The sequence below is a fragment of the Aulostomus chinensis genome, chromosome 13 (assembly GCF_037954235.1).
Source record: "Aulostomus chinensis isolate RoL2024-O1b breed Wild chromosome 13, RoL_Achi_v1.0, whole genome shotgun sequence".
NCBI lineage: Eukaryota > Metazoa > Chordata > Actinopteri > Syngnathiformes > Aulostomidae > Aulostomus > Aulostomus chinensis.
In genome coordinates this window covers 11511624-11537087 of record NC_141332.1, presented here as the reverse complement: position 1 = coordinate 11537087, position 25464 = coordinate 11511624, and the positions used below count along the sequence as shown (strand labels likewise).

The 25464-nt window shown below is 43.8% G+C and overlaps 1 protein-coding gene across 7 annotated transcripts in view; it reads right to left on the bottom strand.

The window, feature by feature from the left end:
- Positions 1-542: 542 nt before the first annotated feature.
- ankhd1 (ankyrin repeat and KH domain containing 1) overlaps positions 543-25464 on the bottom strand; it is a 28440-nt gene continuing 3518 nt past the window's right edge. For 2 of the 7 annotated variants that reach the window (XM_086223181.1, XM_086223186.1), the window contains exons 2-39: positions 24390-24543; positions 18016-18172; positions 17693-17855; positions 16893-17040; positions 16567-16800; positions 16345-16437; positions 15214-15377; positions 13895-13976; positions 13165-13356; positions 12940-13049; positions 12567-12654; positions 11955-12082; positions 11715-11858; positions 11525-11621; positions 11131-11393; positions 10692-10979; positions 10213-10603; positions 9987-10126; positions 9767-9878; positions 9485-9630; positions 9261-9403; positions 8784-8997; positions 8416-8591; positions 8029-8191; positions 7847-7942; positions 7639-7755; positions 7387-7555; positions 6504-6703; positions 6061-6416; positions 5729-5881; positions 5452-5601; positions 3119-4670; positions 2808-2994; positions 2517-2642; positions 2066-2317; positions 1777-1961; positions 1308-1475; positions 543-1192 (exon numbers count right to left, since the gene is read on the bottom strand). In XM_086223181.1, coding sequence (XP_086079307.1) covers positions 1133-1192; positions 1308-1475; positions 1777-1961; positions 2066-2317; positions 2517-2642; positions 2808-2994; positions 3119-4670; positions 5452-5601; positions 5729-5881; positions 6061-6416; positions 6504-6703; positions 7387-7555; positions 7639-7755; positions 7847-7942; positions 8029-8191; positions 8416-8591; positions 8784-8997; positions 9261-9403; positions 9485-9630; positions 9767-9878; positions 9987-10126; positions 10213-10603; positions 10692-10979; positions 11131-11393; positions 11525-11621; positions 11715-11858; positions 11955-12082; positions 12567-12654; positions 12940-13049; positions 13165-13356; positions 13895-13976; positions 15214-15377; positions 16345-16437; positions 16567-16800; positions 16893-17040; positions 17693-17855; positions 18016-18172; positions 24390-24543 — 7761 coding nt within the window. In that variant the 3' untranslated portion in view covers positions 543-1132. Of the gene's footprint in view, positions 1193-1307; positions 1476-1776; positions 1962-2065; positions 2318-2516; positions 2643-2807; positions 2995-3118; positions 4671-5451; positions 5602-5728; positions 5882-6060; positions 6417-6503; positions 6704-7386; positions 7556-7638; positions 7756-7846; positions 7943-8028; positions 8192-8415; positions 8592-8783; positions 8998-9260; positions 9404-9484; positions 9631-9766; positions 9879-9986; positions 10127-10212; positions 10604-10691; positions 10980-11130; positions 11394-11524; positions 11622-11714; positions 11859-11954; positions 12083-12566; positions 12655-12939; positions 13050-13164; positions 13357-13894; positions 13977-15213; positions 15378-16342; positions 16438-16566; positions 16801-16892; positions 17041-17692; positions 17856-18015; positions 18173-24389; positions 24544-25464 lie in introns of all 7 variants that reach the window. The other 5 variants (XM_086223187.1, XM_086223185.1, XM_086223182.1 and 2 more) reach the window with 5 other exon arrangements.

Here is a 25464-nt window from a genome sequence, read left to right as displayed (position 1 = left end):
GGGGATGACATCATGACGCTCATAGAGAGAATGCCAAGAGTGTGTAAAACAGTCATCAAAGCAAAGGGTGGCTATTTTGAAGAATCATAAATATAAAACACATTTTGAGTTATTGTTTACCATATAATTCCATGTGTTCATTTCTAGTTTTGATGCCTTCAGTGAGAATCTACAATGTAATTAGTCATGAAACTAAAGAAAAAACATTAAATGAGAAGGTGTGTCCATGCTTTTGACTTTTGAAAGTATAGCCCCCTGTGTAAGAGGTCCATTACAATACAAATGACACACAAGCACTCAAACTCATGGGCGTCAATGTCCTCATTTTTACGATCGTTTAATGTCTGATTAAAAAAAATGTTTGGGTGTATAATTATCACCACGTTTACCACCGTTCACTATTCAAACATGCAGTATGAGATCACGTCAGATGTATCCTGCTTAAAAACCTTCATCCAGTTAAAATGGTCTCTGGGTGTGAAGAGGAGCCAGAAATGACAATTTCATCACACAAATTCTCTAAATCTCAACATAAAAACGGAACAATTACACAGACAAATACTTTTCAATCTTTTTATTGAATATTAAGGTAAATATTTCACATTAATACAGGCTACATAAAGTAGAGCCACTATACGACATGAAATTTACTCTCATTTTAACCCTTTTTAGTATGTAAACAATTATACATGTATTTACCACTCTAAAAGGTTCTGATTTCTTTTATCTTTAGGTAATCATCATCTAGTTCTGGGCCAAGTTTAAATAGCTACTTCATGTTGAGCCCCCTGCAGCCCGAGAACGGTGTATGTGGGTTTAAGTCAAAATCGCTAAACTACGCAGAGAATGGATCCTGTTGAACAGGCGATCGCGCGTGTTTGTTTGCATCATCGGGACACTGATAACAGCTCGCCCCAGTTTCCTCTGTCCATGTTTGAGATAGGCACATCAAAGAATGGTGTCAAGAGAACTTCCAATTCTTCAACCTCTGCTCCGCACTCAGGTCTCAACTAAAGTTAACATGTTGTAATTTTTCTTTTGTTCTTTGTCTTAATCGGTCATATTTGTCAGTTGATATTCCATGTTTGCACTGTGGGTCATGCTGTGTTCATCTGATTGCTGTGGACGCCGTCTAATTGACATGATTCAGGTGCACGTTACCCACATGAGGTGCCCAGGTACCAGGCCACACCTGAAGGGGGGGCAGAATAAAAAAAATGACAGCAGCAGTGCTCATTAATAAATTCCTCACAATTCAACTCTAAACATTTGATTGAGCTCTTCCAGTAAAACAAAAGGTGCCTTACCTGCTGTTGTGGGTCTGAGTTATCTGCATTGTTTGGGACCACTTTGATGATGGGGCTCCATGCGGGGTCACCAGCGTGCAAACCATTGTACATCGGTCCCCCCGGCCCCTCTGCCATAGGAGGGTGAGGGGGCAGCATGGTTCCTCCATACATCGACATGGGCATTCCCTGCACAGATGATGACATAACACTTTTTTAGGGTAGAAGAGTACACAGATAATAAAGGATAAAACCTTCAGGGTTCAAACTGACTAAGGACGTAGGTTTTTATGATAAAAACATAACAGAACCCACTTCAAAATCTACCAGCATATATTGAAATAAAATTAATAAAAAAACTACGCTGTTTGATACAAGGATGTATTTAAGTAAATGTTCTCATCTGGCTTTATTTAGTCTTCAAAAAATAGATGTTGCCATTTCAGAAATTCCATGATGAAGCTTCTACACAGCGCTGGTTTCCTGTTACCTTTGGGAAGTCCATGTAGCTGTTGGGCATATGCTGAGGCTGGTGGTAGTTGTTAGCAGGGTTTGCGATGCCTGTGTCGTCCTGCTCCATGGGCTGGTGCTGAGAAAACGCCGACTGCTCTGCCTGGAGCTGAGGGTGCATCATGTGGCTGTTAATCAGGGGCTGGGACCAACCAGACATGGCTTCTGTACCAAGACAGACACACCAGGTTAGAGACTCATCAGTGGATCAAACACAGAACGGAAATATATGGTCGTGTTTGGGCGGCAGCAACTGAGTTTGCTCTAACCAGAAGCGCTTCCAACACCGAATGACCAAATGCCTCCTTGTCCGACAGATGCCGTGTAGCTGGTGGTGAGGAGAGGTGGGTTGACTGAACCCGTCTGCCTGATCCTTGCCAGCCGCTCCGTTCCGATGGGTGGAGGAACCTTCCGGTCCTGCTGTGAGGAGCTGCCTGGCTTAGGCTGGGCAGGAGGGGCCACAGCTGAAGTGGAAAGGGTGGAGGATGACACCGTTGAGGGAGGTGGAACTGGAGACTCTCCTGGTAGAGAAGGGCCCAACAGTGGATTAGTAGATGAAAAGGAATGCTACTTATTGAACCAAAGAGCAGCTTTAGTGTCCATGAATTCAAGGTTTTCTGAAGAAAAGGGGCCTTCATAACACGTAAAAACTACATTTTAAATATTTCCAGACTGATAGATTCGAAGAAAATCCCAACAAGGCATTTCTGTGACTGCTACCTGATGTGGATGCACTCCAGGGATGAGGGGAAAAGTGCTGTCTGCTGAATGAGGGCGTGCCGACTGCTGTATGACCGTGTAGATACACTGGACTGCCAGAGATACTGGTAGCATAGCTGGTCAACGCTGTGGGAGCAAAAACCTTCCTATTAATCAATATTTCCACTAGCTTTGTTTGAGTACAGCAGTGTTGAGACTTTTCAGATTATGCTGACTACACCTTATTCAATCTGCAACTACTTGTCACTTGAAAGTATTTTACATGTAGAAACAGTATTCGGTGAGTCATACCGATGGGGCTGTTGACCATCCTCTGAGAGGCAGAACGGTATCCAGGGGCTTTGGAGCTGTCTGGAGGAGGAGGCATCATTCCCTCCATCTGGCTCATGCTCAAGTAGGTCGGTGGAGCAGAGTACGGCTGCTCTGGAGGCGAGCGGGCAGGCAGATGACATGCACCCCATACCTGATTGTTTCCCACCTGAAAGGTGAGGGCAAATGATGGTGACCAAACCAGAAGTGATGGATGTACATGTACTTGTAAAGAGAGTCCCCTGTCTTTAGCTCAAAGTTGGTAAGTGGTTCTGATGGGTCCTTCAACTCACCTGGTTATTATTATCAAAGATGCTGCTGAAATTGAAGAGGCCAGCGGGACCAAAGTTAGGGGGCATCTGTTTGCCTGCGCTGGTCACATGCTGCATCTGAGAACCATTCATCATTCCCAAGTTAGCAGAGACCTGAAGGGAGCCCTGAGCCTGGGCCTGAGCTTGGGCCTGGGGAGGCAAACTTGTGGGCTGGGTCGTCTGGTTTTGAGTCTGTTTAGCAGATTCTTGCTGAGCGTTGAAGGGCACAAACACAGACTGTTGTTGCTGTTGCGTCTGCTGCTGCTGTTGCTCAGGAAGGGAGTAGTAAGGCCCTGGTGGCTGCATACGATGGGAGACTCTTGGTGCAGGGGCTGAGAAGTGGGGTACAGTGTTGTTGGGGTGTGCGACGTTGTGAGAGAGAACAGGGGGAGGTACGGAGGGGAGGTGGGAGCTGGGCTGTGGGTTGAGGAGAGGTGGTGGAGCCTCTGTGGATGGTACAGAGGAGGGTGGGGGAGGTAACTGCTGTCGAGGTTCTGGTTTGGGAGGTAAAGCCATAGCAGGGGTGGTGAAATCCACCGAGTTGATGCTCTCGCTGACAGAGGCAGGCTGATTCTCCACGGGTAGAGAGGGCTTGTCTTTTCCAGAAGAGGCAACATTGCTGGGGTCTGTTTTAGTGGGCTGGAGGGGTGGCTGTGAGATGGGTCCGACTGACTGCTGAGAGGCATTGGCAATAGTTGTAGTAGAACTGTGATGAGCAGGAGACCCTGTGCCTCGTACTGCATTGCTGCCACTAGTAGCAGTGGCAGCAACAGACACAGCTGTGACCCCGACAGGCTTTGAGTCAGGGGCAAAGAGCTGTTTTCTGACGGAGGATGGGGTGGGGACGCTTGGCTGATGATTGTATGGGGTGGGATTAGGGGTATGAGGTGAGGCTGCAGTTGAGGACGTGTTGGGAGCACTGGTGGTGGTGGTGTTGGTGGTGGCGACTGGGGCTCCTGAGCTGGCAGTGCTGCTGTGCTCACTGTGGGTGGAGTTGGGTCTGGCCTGACCTGCGGTACTGGTGGTTCCTCCGTTGTGTTTTGGGGAGCTGTTAGCACTACCAGGACTAACTGGCCGCACGGGGAATGGCCCCCAGGTGCTGGCAGCAGGAGAGAAAGTGCCACCAAACTGGGCCATGGGTAACCGAGGGTGTCTGATATGGTGCATGGTCTGAGCTGCCAGCAGAGCTAGCTGAGGGTGGGCGTACGCGAGGGGCAGAGATACCGGGAAAGGCTGTCTGACACTTGATGACAGCCCCTTCCCTATCTTACCCCCAGCCTGAGAGGAGGATGAAGACGAGGATGAGGAAGGCTGGAACGAGACGCCTGTGGAGGTGACCAATGAGCTGAGGGCCTTAGGCCCTGTGGTTGAACCACTGGTGGCCCCTGTGGTGTTGGGGAAGGAGGCGGACGTGGTTTTGGAGCCTGGGGCTCGAATGTGATTCCGGGGGATCAGATCCTCAAGCTCTTTGGCGGGGTCTTGGATCAGAGCATTGATCAACTGGACTGCATACCTCGTAGACTCTGTGCCTCCTCTGCAACAACAGAGCACATTTCATTCAGAAATATTTGTAGAGTGAAAACCAATTTAACTTTCACGACAAACCAAACTGGTCTCGTCAATGGCCCAATGCTTGAAATATTCAATATCGCAATTTTGAAAAACCTACACAGAACTCAATCATGAAAGGTTCCACTGATGAAGGTCGCAGATCACTTTTCTAGCCCTCAGCAGTGGATTGGCTGCAGTGCACAGTTAAAAGCTTTTACTTAATCAAGAGCCACTGGTTTCTTATTAAATCAACAGCTGGTGTGTTCAGTTCTACTTCTATTACCACTGCTGTAGGCTGGGAGAAGTGATTCTCTCCCTAAAATTCTTTCATGGTGCAAAATTGGAAATGTATAATCTAAATCTCCACATTATGATTGCCTGTAAGAGGAGCCGTATTTCTGCTTCTTCTCTCTCCCACAGCAACTTCACTGGTGACAGACTTATAGGCTGTTGCCGGCCGTACATGGCAGCTGATAGTCAAGGCAAGCTTTCAAATACCATCTGTGAATTCGTTTTTTAAGCTGCAGCCTGAGAGATGCAAATTGCATTTCCCCTGACATGTTCAAAGATTACATCAAGCCATGCATTTGTTGAACCAGTGTATTTTTCCCAAAATTTATATTCTAATCTTTTTATTGTGGGACTGGCAAAAGGAATTTGATGACATCATTCTGTGCCCAACATGTTTTATTAATTTCAACAACTGTGAATTCTCCCTCTGCAGTGGTGCTTACAGTCCACCAGAGGGCGGTGTCTGTATTTACCGTATTGTGATCATCCGCTCCCCATTCTTGTCCTTCTGTTTGTCCACGTCGATGTGAGCTCCGGTCACGTCCTGAATGGCTGTGATGTTGCAGCCCCCTCGGCCCATGATACGAGACACAACAGAGGCAGGCACAGAAAGCTTCTTTGATCTATAAAAAATACAATAAATGGGGAAAAAATGATCATATGTCCACACACAGACAAATCATACATGCATACATGTCAGATGAAAACTCTAAAACCAAATAATTCTTAAAGATTAAATGAACCACTGACCTCCGGACCACTTCCTTCCAACCTTCCTCTCTCTTCTGGCCTCTCTTGGGGCTCGTGAGGCTGAGCTTACTGTTGGGTGAGGTGACTGGAAGAGCCATGGTCTTAAATGGAGAGGGCAGGGAGTTGGAGGTGCAGTCGCTCATGTCCGGAGCTCTGTGACAAAATGGGATAAACTTGTTTTCAACTGGATCAGGTATTTGTATTAGGTTGTTAAAACACCTGGAATATGATTTTAGGTTGAAGACTAAATGTCAGAAATGCAGCAAAATTTACCGCTAATAGAAATTCTTAACAGCTACACACATAAATAAACACAAAAATCCTCCACTCACTTTTGCGTTGGTTTTGAAATGGAGACTGTGACCTTGTCCACCTTGCCTTCAGTCTGAGGCTGGGGACAGTGTCTTTTCTCTGGACCAGGTAAAAGGGCCAGGGACTGGGCAGCTCCTGAAGAGGGGACTGAGGAAGAGGAGGAGGAAGAAGAGGAGGAGGAGGAGGAGGCGGATGAAGTGAGGTCAGGGAGGTAGTTGAGCTCCTGACTCTTGCCCCCACTGCTGCTGCTCTCGCTGGCACAGTCGGTGCTATCCAAGGGGTCAGAGTCGCTGTTGCCACCTGTCACTCCCCCACCCCCACCCCGTGGCTCACCATGGATCTTGTTCTTGTCAGCCTTGTGCTGCGCTAGTGCAACCTAGTGAAAACGGAACCAAGTACAAGATTATAAACATGTTTTGGCACGTCACAAATATGTGAACACACAGTGGGAACTCATCCTGACCTGCGGATCCTGTAATATGATGGGTTCATTGGGCGACGAGTCCTTGGTCTTGTTCTTTTTGTTCTTGCGATTGGTGCTTGGGGTGGTGGCCACACTTGCTCGCTTCTTGCCAAAAGCTGTAGTGAACGTGGTTGAAGTAGCGGATATACCGATGGTGGTGGTGGTAGTTGCACTGGGGGGCTCAATAGGAACCTCCGTTTCTGAGGGAGGACAAACAGGTATAAGTGAGGCGGAGTGGTTCAAGCACATAATTCTAGATGAACTAGAGCCACAAGAACTCTAGACATTGATCAGAGATGTACTGTCACACGCTGTCAACTACTAGAAATATTCAGTTTTGTTTCGACACCTGAGAGGAGAATGTAGGAGGTAAGACACGTTGCCAAAAGTATGCTGCGGTCATGTAGGCGGGTTGTATTTTGGTAATGAGCAGCCAAAGCTCTTACTGTTCCTTGAATGTGAGGATTTCTGTGTTGGCTGACAGAAGTTTGTGAATCTCAATGTGCCTTTATTCATGAAATAGACTCTACAGGACTTTGTGTTTAAAAGAAGAATAAAAGCAAATGCTGCATTATATCAGAGGTGATGCGAGGCAGCAGGGCAACATTGTGGGTTCTTTCCACTACACCTTCAAATACATGAATCAACTTAGTGCGGACCTGTGCTCCTGGAATTTAAACAATCAATATACTGGCAGTGACGCTGACGGTATGAATGTCAAGTACAGGAAATAGAACCACAAGAGACCGTTGAGGATTTTGATAATAATCTTATTGGAAAACTCCTCAGAACACACGCAGCAAAGAGAACTACTCTGCCTAAGTGTAGCCTGGGGCACATGCCAGGTACATAAAAGGGTTAAAGCCAAAGTTATTGAAGTTACCATCAGCTGAATCCTCCTTCTGCTCCTGCATATCTGAGGACTCTTCCTTGGTTTTCTGGCCCTCCTCTTCCTCTTGCTTCCTCTTCTGCTCCTCCTTCTTCTTCTTGCGCTTCTCTTTACGCTTCTCCCGCTTGGCAGCCAGAGCCTGCTTCTTGCTCTCCTCCCGAGACTGGACGACACAGAGAATTGTTAATGTTTGTCCTTATCCATGTAGTTCAACCTCCTAAGCACAGCCACAGAACCCGACATTACCTTTTCCAGGTCGAGCTCCTTGAGGAGAATGCTAGCGTTCTTGTTGGCTTCTGCTGCCTGCTGGTCTTTGGCTTTGACAATGGTCTCCATGCACTGGTGGCACTTCTTCAACAGCTCCTGCAATGACAGCAGACCAGCAGCTATAGAGCAGCTCCACTGACATTTTGAGATATTTAGTCGAAAGCCTGAAAAGGAATTCCATGCCTACCTTGTCAGCGATGGTAGCGATATATCTCATGCACTCGATATCTGATGGGAACTGGTTGACCTCCTTCACAAGGTACTGTACCACTTTAACATGACCCTGAAATAGCAAGTTAAAATGTTATTATCCAGAAGTATGCCAATCTTTCAATGACTATACACACTAAAAACATTATCACTTTGCACCTTGCGAAAAGCAGCCATGAGAGGTGTAATCTTGCGGTTGTCTGCTGCATCCACATCAGCGCTGGCATGGACCAAGAGCTGGACCACATCAAAATGACCACCGTTCGCTGCCAGCCACAGAGGCGTGTTCCCTTTCTTGTTACGTACGTCAATATGGGCACCCCTGCAAAGATAGGAAGTGGCGATGAAGAAAATCACTGCAGCGAACACGGCAGGGAGACGCGGAAGGGCTGATCAGCAGTGATAACAGGCAGAAAATATGTTTTGTATTGCTTCCTTCTTCCTCATTATAGACTGAAAAAAAAAACACTATTGGCAACTGCTAGATTCAACTGGAGATGATTTCATCATAAGAAAACAAGAGCGTGCTTCAATGAAGAATCTCACCTATTGATTAGCAGCTCACAAAACTTGTAGTGGCCCTTGTCTGCGGCAATGGTGAGGGCTGTGTCTCGGGATGAGGGAACAGGGGGAGCGTTGACATCGGCGCCTTTATCCAACAGCACTCGACCCACCTCTGCATAGCCACCTGAGGCTGCTTCCATCAGAGGAGTAAGACCAGTCTGCATGCAGTGAGGAATCAGTTAGCAAGACCAGAATGTAATAACACTTAACTTACAGAAGACAGCAAATTAGTCTGAAGTTCAACATATAAAATATGCAAGGTATTATTTTTAAGGACGACCATTTATTTGACCCCCACTCCAACATCAGGGGTGCAGTCTACGAATAGCAATGTGATCACGTTTCTTCACCTTAGCCCGATGCTCTACGTTGGCTTTGCGATCTAGCAGCAGACTAACCACCTCAGCCCGGCCCTGAAAGCAGGCGAGGGTAAGAGCTGTGTTTCTGTTGGTCTCAATCTGGGCGTTGATGTCCGAGCCCATATCTAGCAACAGCTTCACTGCTGGGACATGACCATTCATTGCTGCCAGCATCAGAGGAGAGATTCCCAGTTTGCTTCCAGTCCTGAGAGGAGGGCCAAAAAGTCAAGAGAACATTATGTCCATGAATACTCGCACATTTGTATAAATATGTATTAAGACAGAAATGTTAAAGTGTTTGAAGCCGTTTTCAGGTTATAGTTTACTTGCATTATCATTTGCTTTTAGGAACTAAAATGATGTCACATTCTAAGTCAGGGAAATTCATTTCCCCTGAAATGGAACACGGCACCAGCAGACCTGCTCAACCGACAGCATCAGGTCACAATTAATACTGTGTTCCCTCACCTGGAGTTGATCTCAGCTCCGGCATTGAGGAGTATCTTAATGATATTGACATAACCCCCAGAAGCAGCAAGGCTGAGAGGTGTGTAGTCAGAAACATTGCGGTGTTCCTTGTTGGCACCCCGTAGCAGCAGCAACTCCACAACCTGAAGAAGTTTGATATTTATAAGACAAGATAATGTTGCACAACATTTCTGTATGATGAAGCAAGATTGCAAGATTTTTACCTCTTGGCGTCCCCCAGAGCAGGCCAAGGAGAGAGGTGTGTCTTTGGTTCTCTCCGACTGAGCCTCAATATCCCCCCCTTTGTCCAGGAGCACTTCCACGACTCCAACGTGGCCAGCAGTAGCAGCCAGGATCAGAGGGGTAAAACCTGTGGACAACAGACGGAATATGAAGGCCTGCCGGTCCTACAAACATCTATTTTTGATCAAAATGAAAAGAGAGCACTCATCTGTCCACAATGCTTTTCAAAGTCCCTTTCATGTGCCCATTTCATTATTAAATACCTTTTTTGTCCCGGTGCTCAATGTTAGCTCCTCGTGCAATGAGCACAGACACAAGCTCCTCGTGGCCTCCTGCACATGCCAGCGTCAGCGCCGTGTCATGGTTACTCTCCGTCTGACAAGGAAATACTTTTAAGGACTTTTTGAAGTATGTACTAACTTACATTGGCAGTTAAGAATAAGATGTTAGTGTGAGAGTGACGAAAATGACAGGGTGTCTTACATGTGCATCTATGTCGACAGAGGGGTAGAGTGGTAGGACAGAGGGTGGCGAGGCAATGTTTGCAGACGTCTGTGTGGGCGGTTGGGAAAGGGGAGTGGGCGAGGTGGTGGTGTTCAGCATGGGCACACGGCTGCTTACAGCTGAAACAAAAAAGGAAAAAGTCACACAAACATACTGATTTGGGAGTTAAATTAGCATTTCAAGCTGCGAGAAGATAAGCACCTACCTGCCATGATGTCATCCAGCGTGTCTGTAAGCGTCTGTGCAGGTGTAGCTACCATGAGCCCATCAGGGGCCTGCTGAGGTATTATTCCTGGGGCTAACCCACCCAACTGTTGACCCTGGCCCTGCATCTGCTGCCCTACCAGCACCCTCTGCAGCTCTGGGCTGGTGCTTCCTGGGTAGTCTGCAGGGTTGTAGTCTGGCAGCGGTTGGATGGGGACGAAGGCAGTCTGGAGAGGCGGAGGCGGTGGCTGGGGCTGGGCCTGTGGTGAAGGGGGAAGAGGAGGCTGCTGTGGCCCATCCCGGTACAGAATTGTGCCCACCTGAGGAAGTTTGGTGTAATCCTCTTCTCCATCTGCCTCATCCTCAGACACCTCATCATCATCTTCCTCTTCCTAAAAAAGATAAACAGTACACCTGATGTAGCTGGAGTCACATGTAATATCCTAAAAATTAACTAAATGAAATTGTTGGGCATGTCACCTCATCCCCCTCCTCTCCAGGCAGCTCTTCTTGCTCCCCATCTCGGTTGGCCTCTTCATCCGTGTCAGAGCTTGTGTGTACTGGGGCACCTGGCATGATGGGAAGGGGCCCCGGAGCAGACGACGTACTTCCAGGTCCCGGACCTGGGCCCTGGCTCTGTCCCGCCTCCTGCTCCTCCTTTAAGCCCTTCGCCTCCATATACTCTTTGGTGAACTGTTGCTGTGTTTTCAGCTGCAGCTGGCGTTCCACCTTCTGCAGCTCCTTCAAGATTTTCTTCTTCTTCTGCACCTAAGTGGGCAACAGCCACGTCCTTGTTTGACCAATTTCTGACAATGTGCCATGTATACAACATCTGAATTTGCTTTTTATGACAACATCCTTAATACTGACAATACAAAAAAGAGGAATGTGCCTAGATCAGGGAGAGACAAAACATTACCTGTTCCTCCCGACTCTTCTTCAGCTCCTCAATCTTGTCTTTGGTCAGTGGCTCCCCCTGAATGAGCTCTAGTGACTGAAGCTGGGCTTTTTCAATAGCGCTGATCCTCTGGCCCAATTCGTTCAGTTTCCCCTCCGTCTCCTCCACGATGCATTCTAAAGGCTGGCATAAGTGGAAGGGCGGCAGAGGCTCTGCTTCAGGCCCCCGGCCAACTGAACTGGGGACACCGGGCTGAAGGGCTGCCTGTCTTTGTTTGGACACGCCTGATTTTTGACATATGGGACACAAGGATGAGGTTCAGTAAAGATCAGCATTGAATTGCCTAAATGGAGTCTGTTGATTATCCCATTCATAAAATTACTTGATTAGTTAAAGGACTTGTAGCACAGCTTACCTTTGACAGGTGGGGGTGTTGCAATGTTTGATGGGGTTCGGTCAGGCTCCTGAGGGGGCACCACCATGGCGAGAGCCTTGAATGGGACACGAGGAACCTGTTACAGAGGAGAAAGTGTTTAACAATCAGTCCTCAAAAATAATAAAAAGGTATTACGGCTAAATGCAGAATTTATTGCTGGTCCTTTTACCTGAGAGGCATCTTGTGAGGGGGGAGTGAGCTGGGAGAGATCAGGGGCAGGGACAGACAGGATGTTGTTGGGGTAGTCCAACAGGTAGGACACCACGTTAGTGTGGCCACCCTTAGCAGCTTCTATCAACATGGTTGAGCCATCCTACAAAGGCAAACATAGGAAATTTAATCAGGTGTGTTTATTAGACATTAGCATAATGCTAATAGCATATACTGTGTGGGTTTTATCCATGATTACTTTGAGTCGGTGTGTTGGATCTGCCCCGTGTGCTAACAGCAATTCCACCACAGCCAAATGTCCTCCAGCACAGGCCAGAGACACAACCGTGTGATCATTATTGGCCGTAGCTCTGTTCACATTAGCACCTGAGAAAGAGACAAAGAGGAGAGAAGATCGACTCATACACTCAAACTCCAGAGAACTCTCACTCAAATTGGCTTTGCGTTTCAAAAGGTTCTCATTTGTAAACAGGTGAAAAGAAGGGAAAACAGGGATGACAACAGAAAGACCGGATACAAAGAGGTGCAACAAAGACAACCAAAGGAACTGTAAACTGCAGCTACTCTGTGTGAAAAGACATCGCTTCATGAAAAAGATTTTACACAGTTCTAGGTTTTCATGAAGGTACACAGGTAACAGCAACTTGATATGTCAAACGAATCCTCATGAAAAAATATTTAAAGCTGTTAAATCTAATAAAAAAGTCTGCTTAAAATTAACATTTGGTTATGTAAAAATCAACTTTGATGTAGAAGACCCAAATATAGTTTGGTGGATTTCAGTTAAAACTAATCATTTCCTAAATAATAGCATTTCAGTTGATTCATCAAACAAAAGGGACAAATGTACCTTTGCTGATAAGGAACTGCACTGTACAGAGATGCCCTGCTCTTGCTGCCTTCATTAAGGGCGTCCGCCCCCCTTCAGACTCGTGTTCCTGGAAGAAAACAGGTCGTTATAGCCAGGTCTTCAGTCAAAACCTGATGAGCTACTCATGTCCTGGGAAAAAGAGATCAAACGATGACTTGCACTCAGTATGGGATAATACAACGGTCAGAGTCAATATGGCGATTCTTCAAAGCTAAGTGGATAATTTTAACATGAACAAGCACTTTCACACTTAAATTAATTAATATATGCATACAAATGACTTAACAACATTCCTGTTTGGTTTTAATGTTTTCTCAACAAATACACAAATGGCATTATGTGAAAATCATACCAGGTTAGCTCCAGCCTGCAGCAGCACATCCGCCACATCAGTGTGTCCATTTTCACACGCGTAGGTCAATGCTGTATCATTAGTCGCCGTCGTGGCACTAACGTTTGCCCCTGAAGGGAAAATCAAAATAATCAGACTACGATGGAAATCACAGCGGCTTAACTGAGACATTTCTACTCGAGCTATGCAAACTCTGTGTGTTTTGCCAGGCTTTTTGCAGCTCACCTGCAGCTAGTAGATATTTGACCAACTCCAGATGGCCTTCTTGTGCTGCCTCCATGAGTGGAGTTGAGCAGCCCAACTCAATGTCAGCTCCTGCCTTGATGAGGAAGTCCGCCACTTCCAAAAACCCTCCACAGCATGCTAGAGTCAGAGCCGTCTCCTGGGTCTCCTCTGTCTGGGCATTGATGTTAGCACCTAAAATAGCAATCAATTATTAAAATATGAAACTTCTTTGCCGTGCTGCTGTTGCCAGGTGACACGAGTAATTGTATTATCAGTATGCAAACAAACAGGATTTTTTTTTTAACTGAAAAAACAAGCACATTTATATAAATTTATAGACCTGGATGTTACAATTTAATGGACAAGCTTGGGCCAGTGCAAAAATATTCAAACCGCTTTAATTTTTAGCAAAAAAACAAAAACACAGTTGAGACCACACTACCGTGTCTTACCACAAGGTGTCAAACTACATGCAAAAGTACATCATATAAAGAATTAAGTGTGCTCAACAAAGTGTCGACGCCCCAAGGGTGTGCAATCCTATAAAGATATAGCTACATCTTTTGTGTTGTACGGGAGGCTCCGGAAACTGTCGTTGTGTTTCTAAATTTTCCTAAAACTGTACGCAGTACATCATAGAAGCCCTGCCAAGCAAGGTTGATTCAAACTTCACCAGATAATGTTTGAGGCACAGAGCCAGTTGGAGCCTAAACTCAAGCCAGTTTCTTACCTTGAGCCAGCAGCAGTGCTACCATCTCTTCGTGGCCTTCTCTCGCTGCTTCCATCAAGGGTGTGTAGCCCTCATCATTTACCTGGACACAAACAGAGGAATCAGCTGATGCGGAATAGACTTGGCTCGTCTTGTATGTGTATTCTCACCTGGGTCAAACCTTTAACCAGTGACCTAAAGCTAAGACTTTGGATCTGGTTTTTTTTGTGTCCATTACCTACAGTTAGTTTATCAATTAATCTTCAATGCAGTGAAAAATGCAGCTTAGCAACAACAAACTTGGAACTGAAACCCAGGGATAGTGAGGAGGAACAAAAACGCAGGCCATGAAAATCTGTGGTGTTTCATTCAAAAAAGATGATTCTGACTGTAATTTTGCAACATCATAAACAGCAGAATTTTCCCAAAAATGCCACTTAACATACAGTACAGTATTTAAAAAAAAAAAATACAGGGGCTAGCACCTCAAAATCAAGGGAAAATATTTGGCAGAAATGGGAAAAGGATGTGATTTTGAGTCATCAGCAGAAATGCAATTTGACTCGATCCCACTGTATCACATTCTGACTACAATGAAAGCTCTGGTGCTGTGTCAGCGGTTCTGGTATACAGAGACTCTACTGAAAAGCAGAACAGTGTTGATGGGAGTCGTATTAAGCTGATAAATTCAGACTTGAGCCGAACAAAGTCACATGTATGCAACATTGCCGTTATAAAAATTAACCCACCATTGTGACACTGTACTTGTTTCCACAGAAACAAGCAATGCCTGCATATTGCTGGAATATGTGAATTTGTACAATTTTCAGGTGTTCTACAAAATGATCAGGATTGGAAAAAAAGCAAGGATTAGCAACAAGCTGATCAGTTATTGATTTGGCACTATTACGACCTCCACTGCTGGATTAAAGCCCCATTCAGTCTCTGTATACGTTCATGCAGACACTGAGGTGTAATATTATAGATATTCCTGTTTGAAAGTGGCTACAGAAACAGACTACAGTCAGCCAATTTTCAAAATAAAACGACCCGATCAGAGAAATTTCAGCTTGGATTACGAGAAGTACATCTTGTAAAGCTGAAAAACAAACTGTAACTTGTCTCTAGTAGTTTTAAGCTAAAGCACAACTAAGTGAGAAAAGCTGCTGGGATTCTAAACGGACGAGCTAAATCATTCAACATCATGGTCTTCTACTTTTGTAACAAAAGCAATAAAATAAAGGCAGCAAATTCAGAATAAAGGCTTTAGGTATTATCTGGTACAGTGACTGTCATCACCGACGCACTGTGCTGGTGTCTCAACATCCCTCTTTACACACCTCCTCCAAGTTGGCTCCCCTCTCGATGAGCAAGGCCGCCAGCTCCACATGTCCTCCACAGGCTGCAAGGGTAAGCGGTGACTCAAAGGAATCGGCTGGCATGTTTACCTGCGCACCGCTGTCCAACAGCAGCCGTGCCACCTCCACATGGCCGTCCTGGGACAGCGAGACACACAAAGAATGTAGAGATAAGCACCTGAATAAATATATGGGGATCTTTTTATGGAACTGAGCTAAAAGAGACAATTCAATTTCAAATTTCAGACTTGCAATTAGGCAAAACAGTTTTTGGTGCATCTTTCCCGTTTTCGGATTCCAAACTTTTTCTTGCTGTTAGATTACGCTCATGGCACTTCGTTGTAGCCACACAACACACATGAAATGCACCAGGGCGATGGCCTTCTTCCGGGCATTTAAAATTAAAGAATTGTCGTTTAAAAAAACGCTCTGTTTGTGCTGCAGTACGAACGTGTTTAAAACCCTGCTGTGATCCTGATCTCCCATGCAATTCACAGGTTAGTTCAAAGTATTTATGGGTAACTTGTAATATTGGATTAGTGATACACCAGTGATCCAAAGCTGCAAAATCAAGGAGGCAGTGCTGTTGTCCAGAAAGCAAGTCATTTGTCGACTGGCCCTCTTTCCACTCTTTGTCCTGTTCATTCTCTTATGGATCCTGAACATTCCTGCTTCTCTGGTCAAGGCATCAGACGAAGCAGTGGTGACCAAGATGCTGTTACAACATTGCCTATTTCTCACCTTCAGTGTTTTCAGAAACATATATTACTGTACCACTTATCTGTAAAATAAGAGTATGTCACTTAGCCACCATCCTGGAAACAGTCAAGCTAAATACCAAATGACGCCCAACCACAAGGAACTCAGAGACCAGCGACCCCATACATCCAGATTTGAAGCTGCGGTGGCGTCAGCTCAGCGCATTACTTTTCACACCGATTCATTTTGGACAAACAGCAGCCAATGGGAATCCTGCATTCCAGCATCACATCAATGGTACAAGCAATACCTCTCAGGAATTGAGGTCCCAGCAACATTCGCTTTGATAGAGACAGTTTTGAATGAAGCTTTGAAGGGAGCATGGAAATAATGATTTGGATCAGATGCTCACCATGCAAGCCTCCATCAAAGCGGTGTGCATCTCATCGGTCTTGTGTTCCTGGTCTGCTCCAGCCTCCAACAGAAAACGCACCATATCCAGGTGACCTGGGTCAGACAAACAAAAATTGGGTTTCTAACATTTGTCTGCTGTAGACAGAAAATGATTGAAGTGTGTGTTAATGGTATGAAACCTAAATATCGTGACAAATTATGAAGAATATATAAAGTCCTGACCTTTGTAACAGGCGAGTGTGAGAGCACTCTCTTTGAACTCATTGGAGTGCGTGTTGATACCCGCTCCGTACTCCAAGAGTACCCTAGCCACCTCTACGTGGCCAGCACTGGCCGCCTCCATGAGAGGTGTGTGTCCGTTCTCGTTGTGGTCCTCAATGTTAGCACCCTCTTTCAGTAGCACCTTCACCACATCCACGAAGCCACCGGCACATGCATACGTTAGAGCTGTGTTGCCTGGGGAGACAAAACGCAGCAGAAAGATTCAAACCTGACCAGCAAGCATGGAGAGACCACGAGAACAGTAGAGCAGTCAAGTGCGGATTTACCTGTGGAGGACTGTGCATTGACATCTGCTCCATGTACCAGAAGCAGCTTGACGATGTCCACATAACCTCCACTGGCAGCAGCCATGAGTGGCGTTATGTCCCCTTTTATGCCCCGGTCCTCCACGTTGGCATGCATGGCCAACAAAACCTGGAGGAAAGATACATTATCAAATTATTTCAAATTAAAAACCATCAATGAAGAACCATTAAATAGTGATGAAAATACTCCATCGTGTACATTTATGAATATATTATCTGTTTACTTTTTATCTGTCATTTATTAAGTACAAAAACATTGAAGGCTGTATCTGACATCACATCGAATACGGCTGCACAAACAATGAGAAGCAGAAGCAGAATTGACTTCATAAATGTTTGCTGTCTGTTGTTAAATGTGCTGCACCAACACTGTAGTTGACATTTCTCATTGATTTGTGACTGGTGCATCTTTGCATGTCCACATTAACATTACAAGCCCCGTGTTATGCGTGTGTCGCCAGCAGTCCACACACACACCACAGGGTTGCTGTGGGCACATTGTAGATGCGCTTAAAACAAATTTTGATCCAAGTTTGAATATATATCGAGTGGGAATTATCATTTTCTGACTAGCAAACAAATGCAAGGATAATCTGACAACAGCTTACATCATCACTGACATCATCCAATCACAAAGACTGACAACTTAGCATTTCGCCAGTGACTGTGCCATGGGCAAAAGGTGATTACTTCCATATGCAGCTAAAAGATACTGTAAATATAAAATTAGAATATGCCGATTATCATCCCCCTTCACATACCTGTGCAAGTTCATAGTAGCCAGCTGAGCAGGCGAGGCATAGTAGGCTCTCTCCTTCCTCTGTGTGTTCGTTGACGCTCCGTCCCTCATCCAGCAATTTGCGTACAGCGTTGACGTCCCCGTCGGAGCACGCTTCTGCTAAACTACGGCTGAAAATAACCAGACTGCTACAATTACTGCCACTGTGACAGGTGAATACACATACGCCTCACAATTACATCACCTTAAGGGGAGCAAACGCGCACACATGTAGGCATACTGTAAAAAGAACTTTGTACAAAACTAACAGGTATATGCTTGTGTCAGTACGGGCAAGATACATACTTGTCGGCTTGGCCGGCGTTGAGTGTGTTTTCAGCTCTCATACGTGTCAGGGCTGCTGCTGCCTCATCCAGGGCACAACTCACAGATGACGTCAATCGTCGTAGCACCTCAGGGTCTGCAAAAGCTTTACCATCGGCAGTGGACAGTTTACCGATGCCTGCCAAACACCAAAAGGGCAGAGGTGCATAGGGCAAGGCAAACCACAGGGGGAGCACAACCACACCAGACCAGATGGAGAAGCAAGTCCAGTCCAGCCAATCCAATCCAGGGTTAGTAGCAGCATACCAAAAAAAAAAAAAAAAAATCACACACAGAAAACACACAAGCATTTGTTAATATGGCTCAATATCATTTGAAATCATTTCAATACGCCATCTATGATTCTTAATACCCTTATTTCTGCTAATAACTGGGACAAATGGAAAACAATAGACAAAATACCACAAATTACGGGAGTGTCCAGGTAAAAACATATCTGAAATGGTGAGGATTATTCTGTGGACTAGTGACAGTTGGTTTAAGTTCAGGCTGTTAATGTTAGAAGTGAAAAAGTCGTGGCCTGTGTGAATTATAGATAGGTAACAGGCAGTGAATGTGAGCACAAGAGACCAGGAGGGAAACCACAAGCTGTGTGAGAGAAGTGGGTTTGTAGGGTTGCAATGGTATGAGATTCTCATGGGTATGAAAATATCACAGTTTTACTCTATTATGAATTATAATAATAAGACTTAAAGGGTTCCTTTTTTTTGCGCGGAACAAACACTTCTTTATGACTGAAACTATTTTCTATTGAAAGTATGTGTAAAAACTCCCCCATCTGAATTGCATTTCTTTCCATGAAGAAGCAAATGTACATGGTCTGGTAACGTTCAATGCTTGTACCACTGTAGGCTGTGAAAATAAAATATCACTGCAACCCTATGAGCTTTTGTCAGGATAGAGGAGAAAAGTCAAAGAGAGGAAAGGGAAAAACACATTTGCTGAAGACCTACACTGAAGGATCTATTCTCCAACAGACCATTTCCCATCAGCAAAGTCATTCCTGTGTTTGTGCCCTTCTATGTGGTAATATACATCTTTATCGCATGTGTAAAACTGAATAAAAGGAGTGAGGAAAAAAAGTGTTGGCTTTTAACTCCTCAGCCTTTGCTTCAACCCATCCATTAGCAAGGCAGAAGTGAGCTCCAGTCCTTGTGGTCCTCCTGTGTTTTCACCACCGGGCTAAACTTAGCGCCACTCTCAAACAAGGATTTCGCAATAGTCCGCAAGGCAGACGAAACAAGATTGAAGGAATTGATCATTAATGATTTACTGTGTTGCATATCATTATCTCAGGGCACGCAAGGGGACACCAAACAGACTAAACATACATCGAGGCTTGACGACACTATAAATACCCTCGAAGAAAACAAAGAAACCATGTGTGTTCATCGCAGCTGAGGATGGAAATTTCTTAATCTTTTTTTGGAAAGCATATTTGGAAACTTATATAACACGGTTTCACACTTGTATTCGAAAATATCCGACCACCTAATGAGAGTCAACTCTCTTCGTTTGCGAGTTAAATTGACACTGAGCTCAAAAGTCAAGACTGTGACTCTGGAGACAAGCTGGTGATTTTTGTTGTTTCGATTGAAGCTATTGCCACCTTCACACTGCAGGTTAAATAGGTATTATGATGCACACTGTTGCACAAATATGAGCCCTCACAAGGGTAAGATTCATTTTTATTTTTCGGTTTTAATGTCCAGAAAGATGTACAACAGCCTTAAGGAAAAGTTGTGGGTAAAAAGGGAAATTCTCAGCTTTGTTTAATTCTAGGAAAATGTGCAAAATTGAAATCGTACTCCAGTTCGTCTTCACTCCATCTGTGATATTTCATGGAGAACACGTTGCACTAGAGTCTGTTGCTGTATCCATGGTTAAGGTGTAGCAATGTTAGTAGGGATGCACAGTACTGGATTTTTCTTTTCTTCTTTCACACAACGTATTTTGGCTGATGTCAGATATTTACCGAGAATCAAATCTGTATGAAATAAGTTTCGATAATAATCATATTTCACATACTAGAAATAAACACATGAAAACACTGTGAATTTGAAATTGTAATGTTTTCACTTATTTTCAAAAGATTAGGAAAAAGCAATGAATCATAGCTATTGTTGTTTTCATCACTGATTATGGCCAAAGGAGAGATGAGACCAAAACTTCATAGGAGTGATATAAATGTATCTTAAAAAAAAAAAGAAAAAAAAAAGACACAATGTCGGTCAGTTCCACTGACACGCTGATATTCTTGTTCATCCCAAAACGTTAGTGTTGGTTAGCGCCATCTAAGGACTTTAGAGGAGTTACTTTAGTTACTTTCAACAGGGAATACAATTTGTTGGCTGAAAAGTGTTGTTCGCAAGCTCTTTTTTACGTTGTGCTTTGTTGCTGCTCAAGAAAATAAATCTGGTTCAAAGCCAGAGACATCTCAACTGCTTCAACGTAAAAATAAATAGGTCAACTGATAAATGTTCAGCACCATGTTTTGGCCGCATTTTTCCAGCTACATTAATGTTCTACAGACCGACAGCAATTCAGCAGTGTAAAGATTCACAGATGCAGTGACGATTACGCCTGTATTGGTAAAAGGCTCAAAGTGAATCTGAGATAAATCGATGTGGCATTTGGCCCATGGACATCTTGATATGACACGCACAGGTTTAATTTCGGACCCCACTGTTTTTTTTTCTTTGTGAATGACATGTTGCTCATTGCCACTCCCTCACTCAAACAGAATAAGCGCTGCCCCTGCCCTCTCTGACCTCCACTCTTCATCTTCACAAAATCTGACACGACATTGACATCTGTGAACACCATGGACTTGCTGTGAGCCTGCGAACACCTGCAGCATCAAGCACTGAAAGGTATCAAAATATTTCTCCTCACGGTCGAATTCTGTCACCAAAACCATCTTACTGATCAAGTGTGTTAAATCTAGATTTCATGTGGCATTTACAGATTTTTGTTTAGTGTCTCATTCAGCTGTAAAAAAAAAAAAAAAGACGTTAACGTTAACTCTTGATATACTGTATTGTCAGGATTTCTTCTGGCAAACATCGGATTAATACTGGGTTATTTCTTTGTTGTTATGGTGCTATATTGATTATTACAAAGATTCTGCTGTTTCAAGAATTCATCCTGCATGACATTGAGTTGCATGGTAACATGCCTAAATCCTGTAATACTTGATTATTTTTTAATATCAAATGTATTTAGATTGTTAAACATACATCAGGCTTCCATGAAATCAGTCATCAGTTTTGTATTCACCTCGATACACTAACTTTCTATCTATCATTACAATATGTTCTAACACTCTCACCTTCAGACTTGATGCAACTTAACAATTTACATCTTTGAAACAAGAGAATCACTATAAAAACAATAAAGCAGTACAAAATACAGCATTACTGCCATGTTTCCACTTTTAGTGTCAAGGATTCCTGAGAGGTGTATTAAATCTAGAAACTTGAGAGAAGAGAGTTTTCCAGCGATGTTAATGAGGAATCTTATTTGTAGTTTTATGAGTCTGTAAACAGCGAATGTGCAGCTTCAAACCTTTTTGTTGTCAGTTAGATGACATGATACTCGGTTTCAGGTGAAGTGTATTGTGGTTTTGGTGATAGAATCTGACCGCGCAGAGGAATACGGTAATGTTAGCTTTGACGCTTGAAGCTGCAGGTGTTATGAGTCTCTGGGTGAGGGATGGGGGATCAGTGACCGTAAGATGTGGCTGTAACCGTATTTTGCAAGAAATTCTTCCATGTGTCTTATAAAACATGAACGATTTATTAATGTTTGGTGGTATTTAGGAGAAGGAAGAGGAGACGGTGGGAATATCGATACATGGAATGCTGAAATAATTTATCCTTTTTTTTTTTGTTTTTTTACGGATACAAGCTGTCTGAACCAATACAAGTGAACTTTACAGACTAAATCCAGCACGTGTATCACTGAAATGATTGCCACTGGAGTGAAAATGATTATCAGTGGCAGCTCCAAACAAGAAGCTCCTCTCTTTTCAGTTCATCTCACAGTGGTTCTTAGAGAAGAAAGGCAACATTACTGTCTTAAATAGGATACACAACAACTGTTAATATATGACGCAGCCCTCTGCACTGCTGTGATTTTATCTAGTGGTACACAACTTCCCGGCTGTTGTTCAGAATTTGGTCCCAATTTCAGCTTCGCTCATCTCCTCTGAAAAGGACCTGTCTACCCACTGGCAGTACACAAGGAAATGGTGCAGACTATGGCAGTGGAGCTGTGAGAATTAATGAGAGAACAGCTAGTGGAGTACAGCACATTTCATCATTACTACACACATGGCCAGTCACTGCTATGAACAACTGAAGGATTCAAGAAAAGACAAAGATGTCTGACGAGATTATTGGCCAAATAATCACCATTCACGACTATGGAATCATGACCCATCATAGAGCTGTGAGGGACATCCATGAGGGGCGTTTTTTGCCAAAGGGTTTGGCCAGCCGCCCTTCAATGCTCACATGACCAACACGTTAACATCACAATGGATTGGGCATGAAACCAAGCAATAAATGTGATCACTTTAGTTGCAAATGCTGATTTTTTTTTTTTTTTTTTTGTGCGTCAGTAGGTAGTACCTTGACTTTTGAAGACACAACCGTCTTCAGTTGCTCTTTCTATGGAACAGTGACTCAGTCCTTCTTGAACAGAAAGTCAGCCCATACAGCTGCAAAATTTACTCAGCATCAGAATAAAAATTCTAACAAATAGCAGAAGGCTGAAACGACGAAATTTTGCAATTGAGCTCAACGATAAAAGCAAATTTTAATTTGATATTCTCAATAATAGAGTATCGTCACTGATATAAAAACACTTCTGTAGATTTTTATTCCTTTGCTCAGTGTGAATTATTGGCAAGAGGGTTCTAACATGTCAGAGAGAGCTAGTTTGCCCTCCACCGTTGTTTATTTGTACCACCCATGTTCACATTTAGGTGATGCCATCTCAAACAAGTTATACCTAGCTGCGTCACCCATCATATTGACCAGTGAGCATTTCAGCATTTGTCTGATCAACCTTTGTTTGCCATCACTGACGTCACTGAGAAACTACCATGTTTGCAGATTTTAACCAAACCGGAGGATCTTCAAGCTCAACGTTTGTGGATGCTTTGACGTACCGTAGAACAAACATGTGTCCCTCTGCAAAAGTTTGCTCGGGAGTTCGGAATTAAGTGTAGCACGAGAACAATTTATCAACAAATAACAAAATATTTGGTACATGATTGTCTTATGAAATAATGTGGGGTCAAAAACATTGAAAACAGGGCCGGAACTTATGATGGTGGACAACTGTATTTTAGTGGAGCTTGTTACAGCCCTCCGATAGTCATCACACATTTGCATCAGAAAGAGTGGGGCTGTGTTTTTATAAGCGTGACTTCACTTTGCAATTGAGGTGTATACATGTCAACAAAGCACGTCAACATTGAGGCTATGGTAGGACTACTCCACGCCTTAATCTGATTATTGTTTACTCCGACCTCATTCAGGTTACGGTCATCATAAAATGCTGTTTACATGGCAGCAGCTAATATATCAGAATATTGCCTGCTGTGTAAACATAGAGAATGACTGACCAAGGCTGAAGTGCATCACAATACACTTTGAATTTGCCTCAATATTTACCCAGACACCCGTCTCTGCTGGGATCATGACGAAAATCTCACGATTCATGATAAAAAAAATATCATATGAAATTATTTTCCTTCTTATTTTTTGTTGTAGTTGTAAATTCCCACTGTTTTCAGAGTAGTCAGGTAAATAGAGGTAAAGAATAAGATTATCCAGTAGCCTTTCAACACAAGCTCGGTGCATGCAGTGGAAGCTCAAGCGAGCTGCAGGGTTAATCTGCCGGGTAATGTTCATAAGCCCAAAGGAGGCCAGGACACCTAGCCCTAATGGATTACACAACACAGTCTTTCTTACAGCCAGATTACACCTTGTAATCAAACTAATTTACCAAAATCCCGTTCAAAGTGTCTCCTGATATGACACTGCAGAACCATCAGGTGCTCTTTTTTTATTTCTATTTTTTTTAAGGGAAAAAAAAAAAAGCCTTGAGCCTCAGGCATTATCCAGACAAAGACCTTTTGTCTGGATTGGAAATGGGATAGCAAGAGAAAAACTAGAAGTTACCCAGAAAGTTACAGTCTTACTGAGTCTGAGTACAAAAGACTGGTTGGAGCCAATTTGGTTCGGCCGCTGGGGTACTGGTCAACTACAAATTAAGTGTCAAGCCTTGTAAAGCTGAATGGAGTCCAGACAAAGCAGCCATACCTGCAGCTTCCAATAGAGCTTCAAGTCGGGCCTGTGTCTCGGGATCAACCGTCCTCAAGTCTACTCCGTCTGTAGCGCTGGACAAAAGCAACTCTGATGCCGTCTTCATGATGGGGTTATCCAGGTCTTCCTGGTCCAAAATGAATGACTCCACCTGGGAGACACAGGCAGACGGATGACAAGAATAATCATTAGGCTTCTGTTCAACAACACTGCACAACATAGAAAAGCTACAGAAAATGCTGACACTTTTAAGTGGTCAATGTAAAATAATGTAAGTAATATAACAAACAAATACACTCTAATAAAACCTCACCTATAAGCCATTTCTGTATTTACGAGTGTGTTTACCTCCTCACTCTCTCTCCTGCAGGCTTCCTGGATTAGTTTTACTTTCCTGTTCACTGCAGTTCATTTTAAAGCCAGTTCCTTGTTCTACACACCTTTGTATGACAATTCAAGCCTTATTTAGAAATTGATTACAGCACGACATCTAAAACTTGTTGAACTTGTGGATTTTGTGAATAAGCCTACTTGGCAGTTAATTTTTTTTGAGGGGGGGCATTCATTCGTCACTAAAACCATTGAACTCCACCGACGTTACAGCTGAACGAATAGCATTAATTTTGACTTGGATGTCATAAGGATGAATCTAAGCAAGCCATTAATTTATCTGAACAAACGGTTGTGATTATAGTCTGATCATTGATTACAGTCATTGATGTTTTTAGGACTATTAACTCAAACACACTGCAAATGTTTCACCAGCTTTCCTGACTGCCTTTGGCTGTTTTTATCCTGTATTATAGATTAATATTCCTCAGATTTGTTCAGGATTAGAGTTTGTTGCTCTTGAGTGAAGTATGTGGCTCTTGGCCTCTCCATGTTTGTGACTGGTCACCTAGAATAAACACTGTCCCTTTAATGCAAGTGCAGCTATATTGGCAAAACCTTCATTCACTTGAAAAATTGATTTCCACCTTTGAGGTGATGTTTATCTGCAAGGAGGCGTTGTTTGGTTTTGTCAAGCCAGCTCGCTTAAAGATATTGTGGATAAGTTGAACTTGCTCCGTGA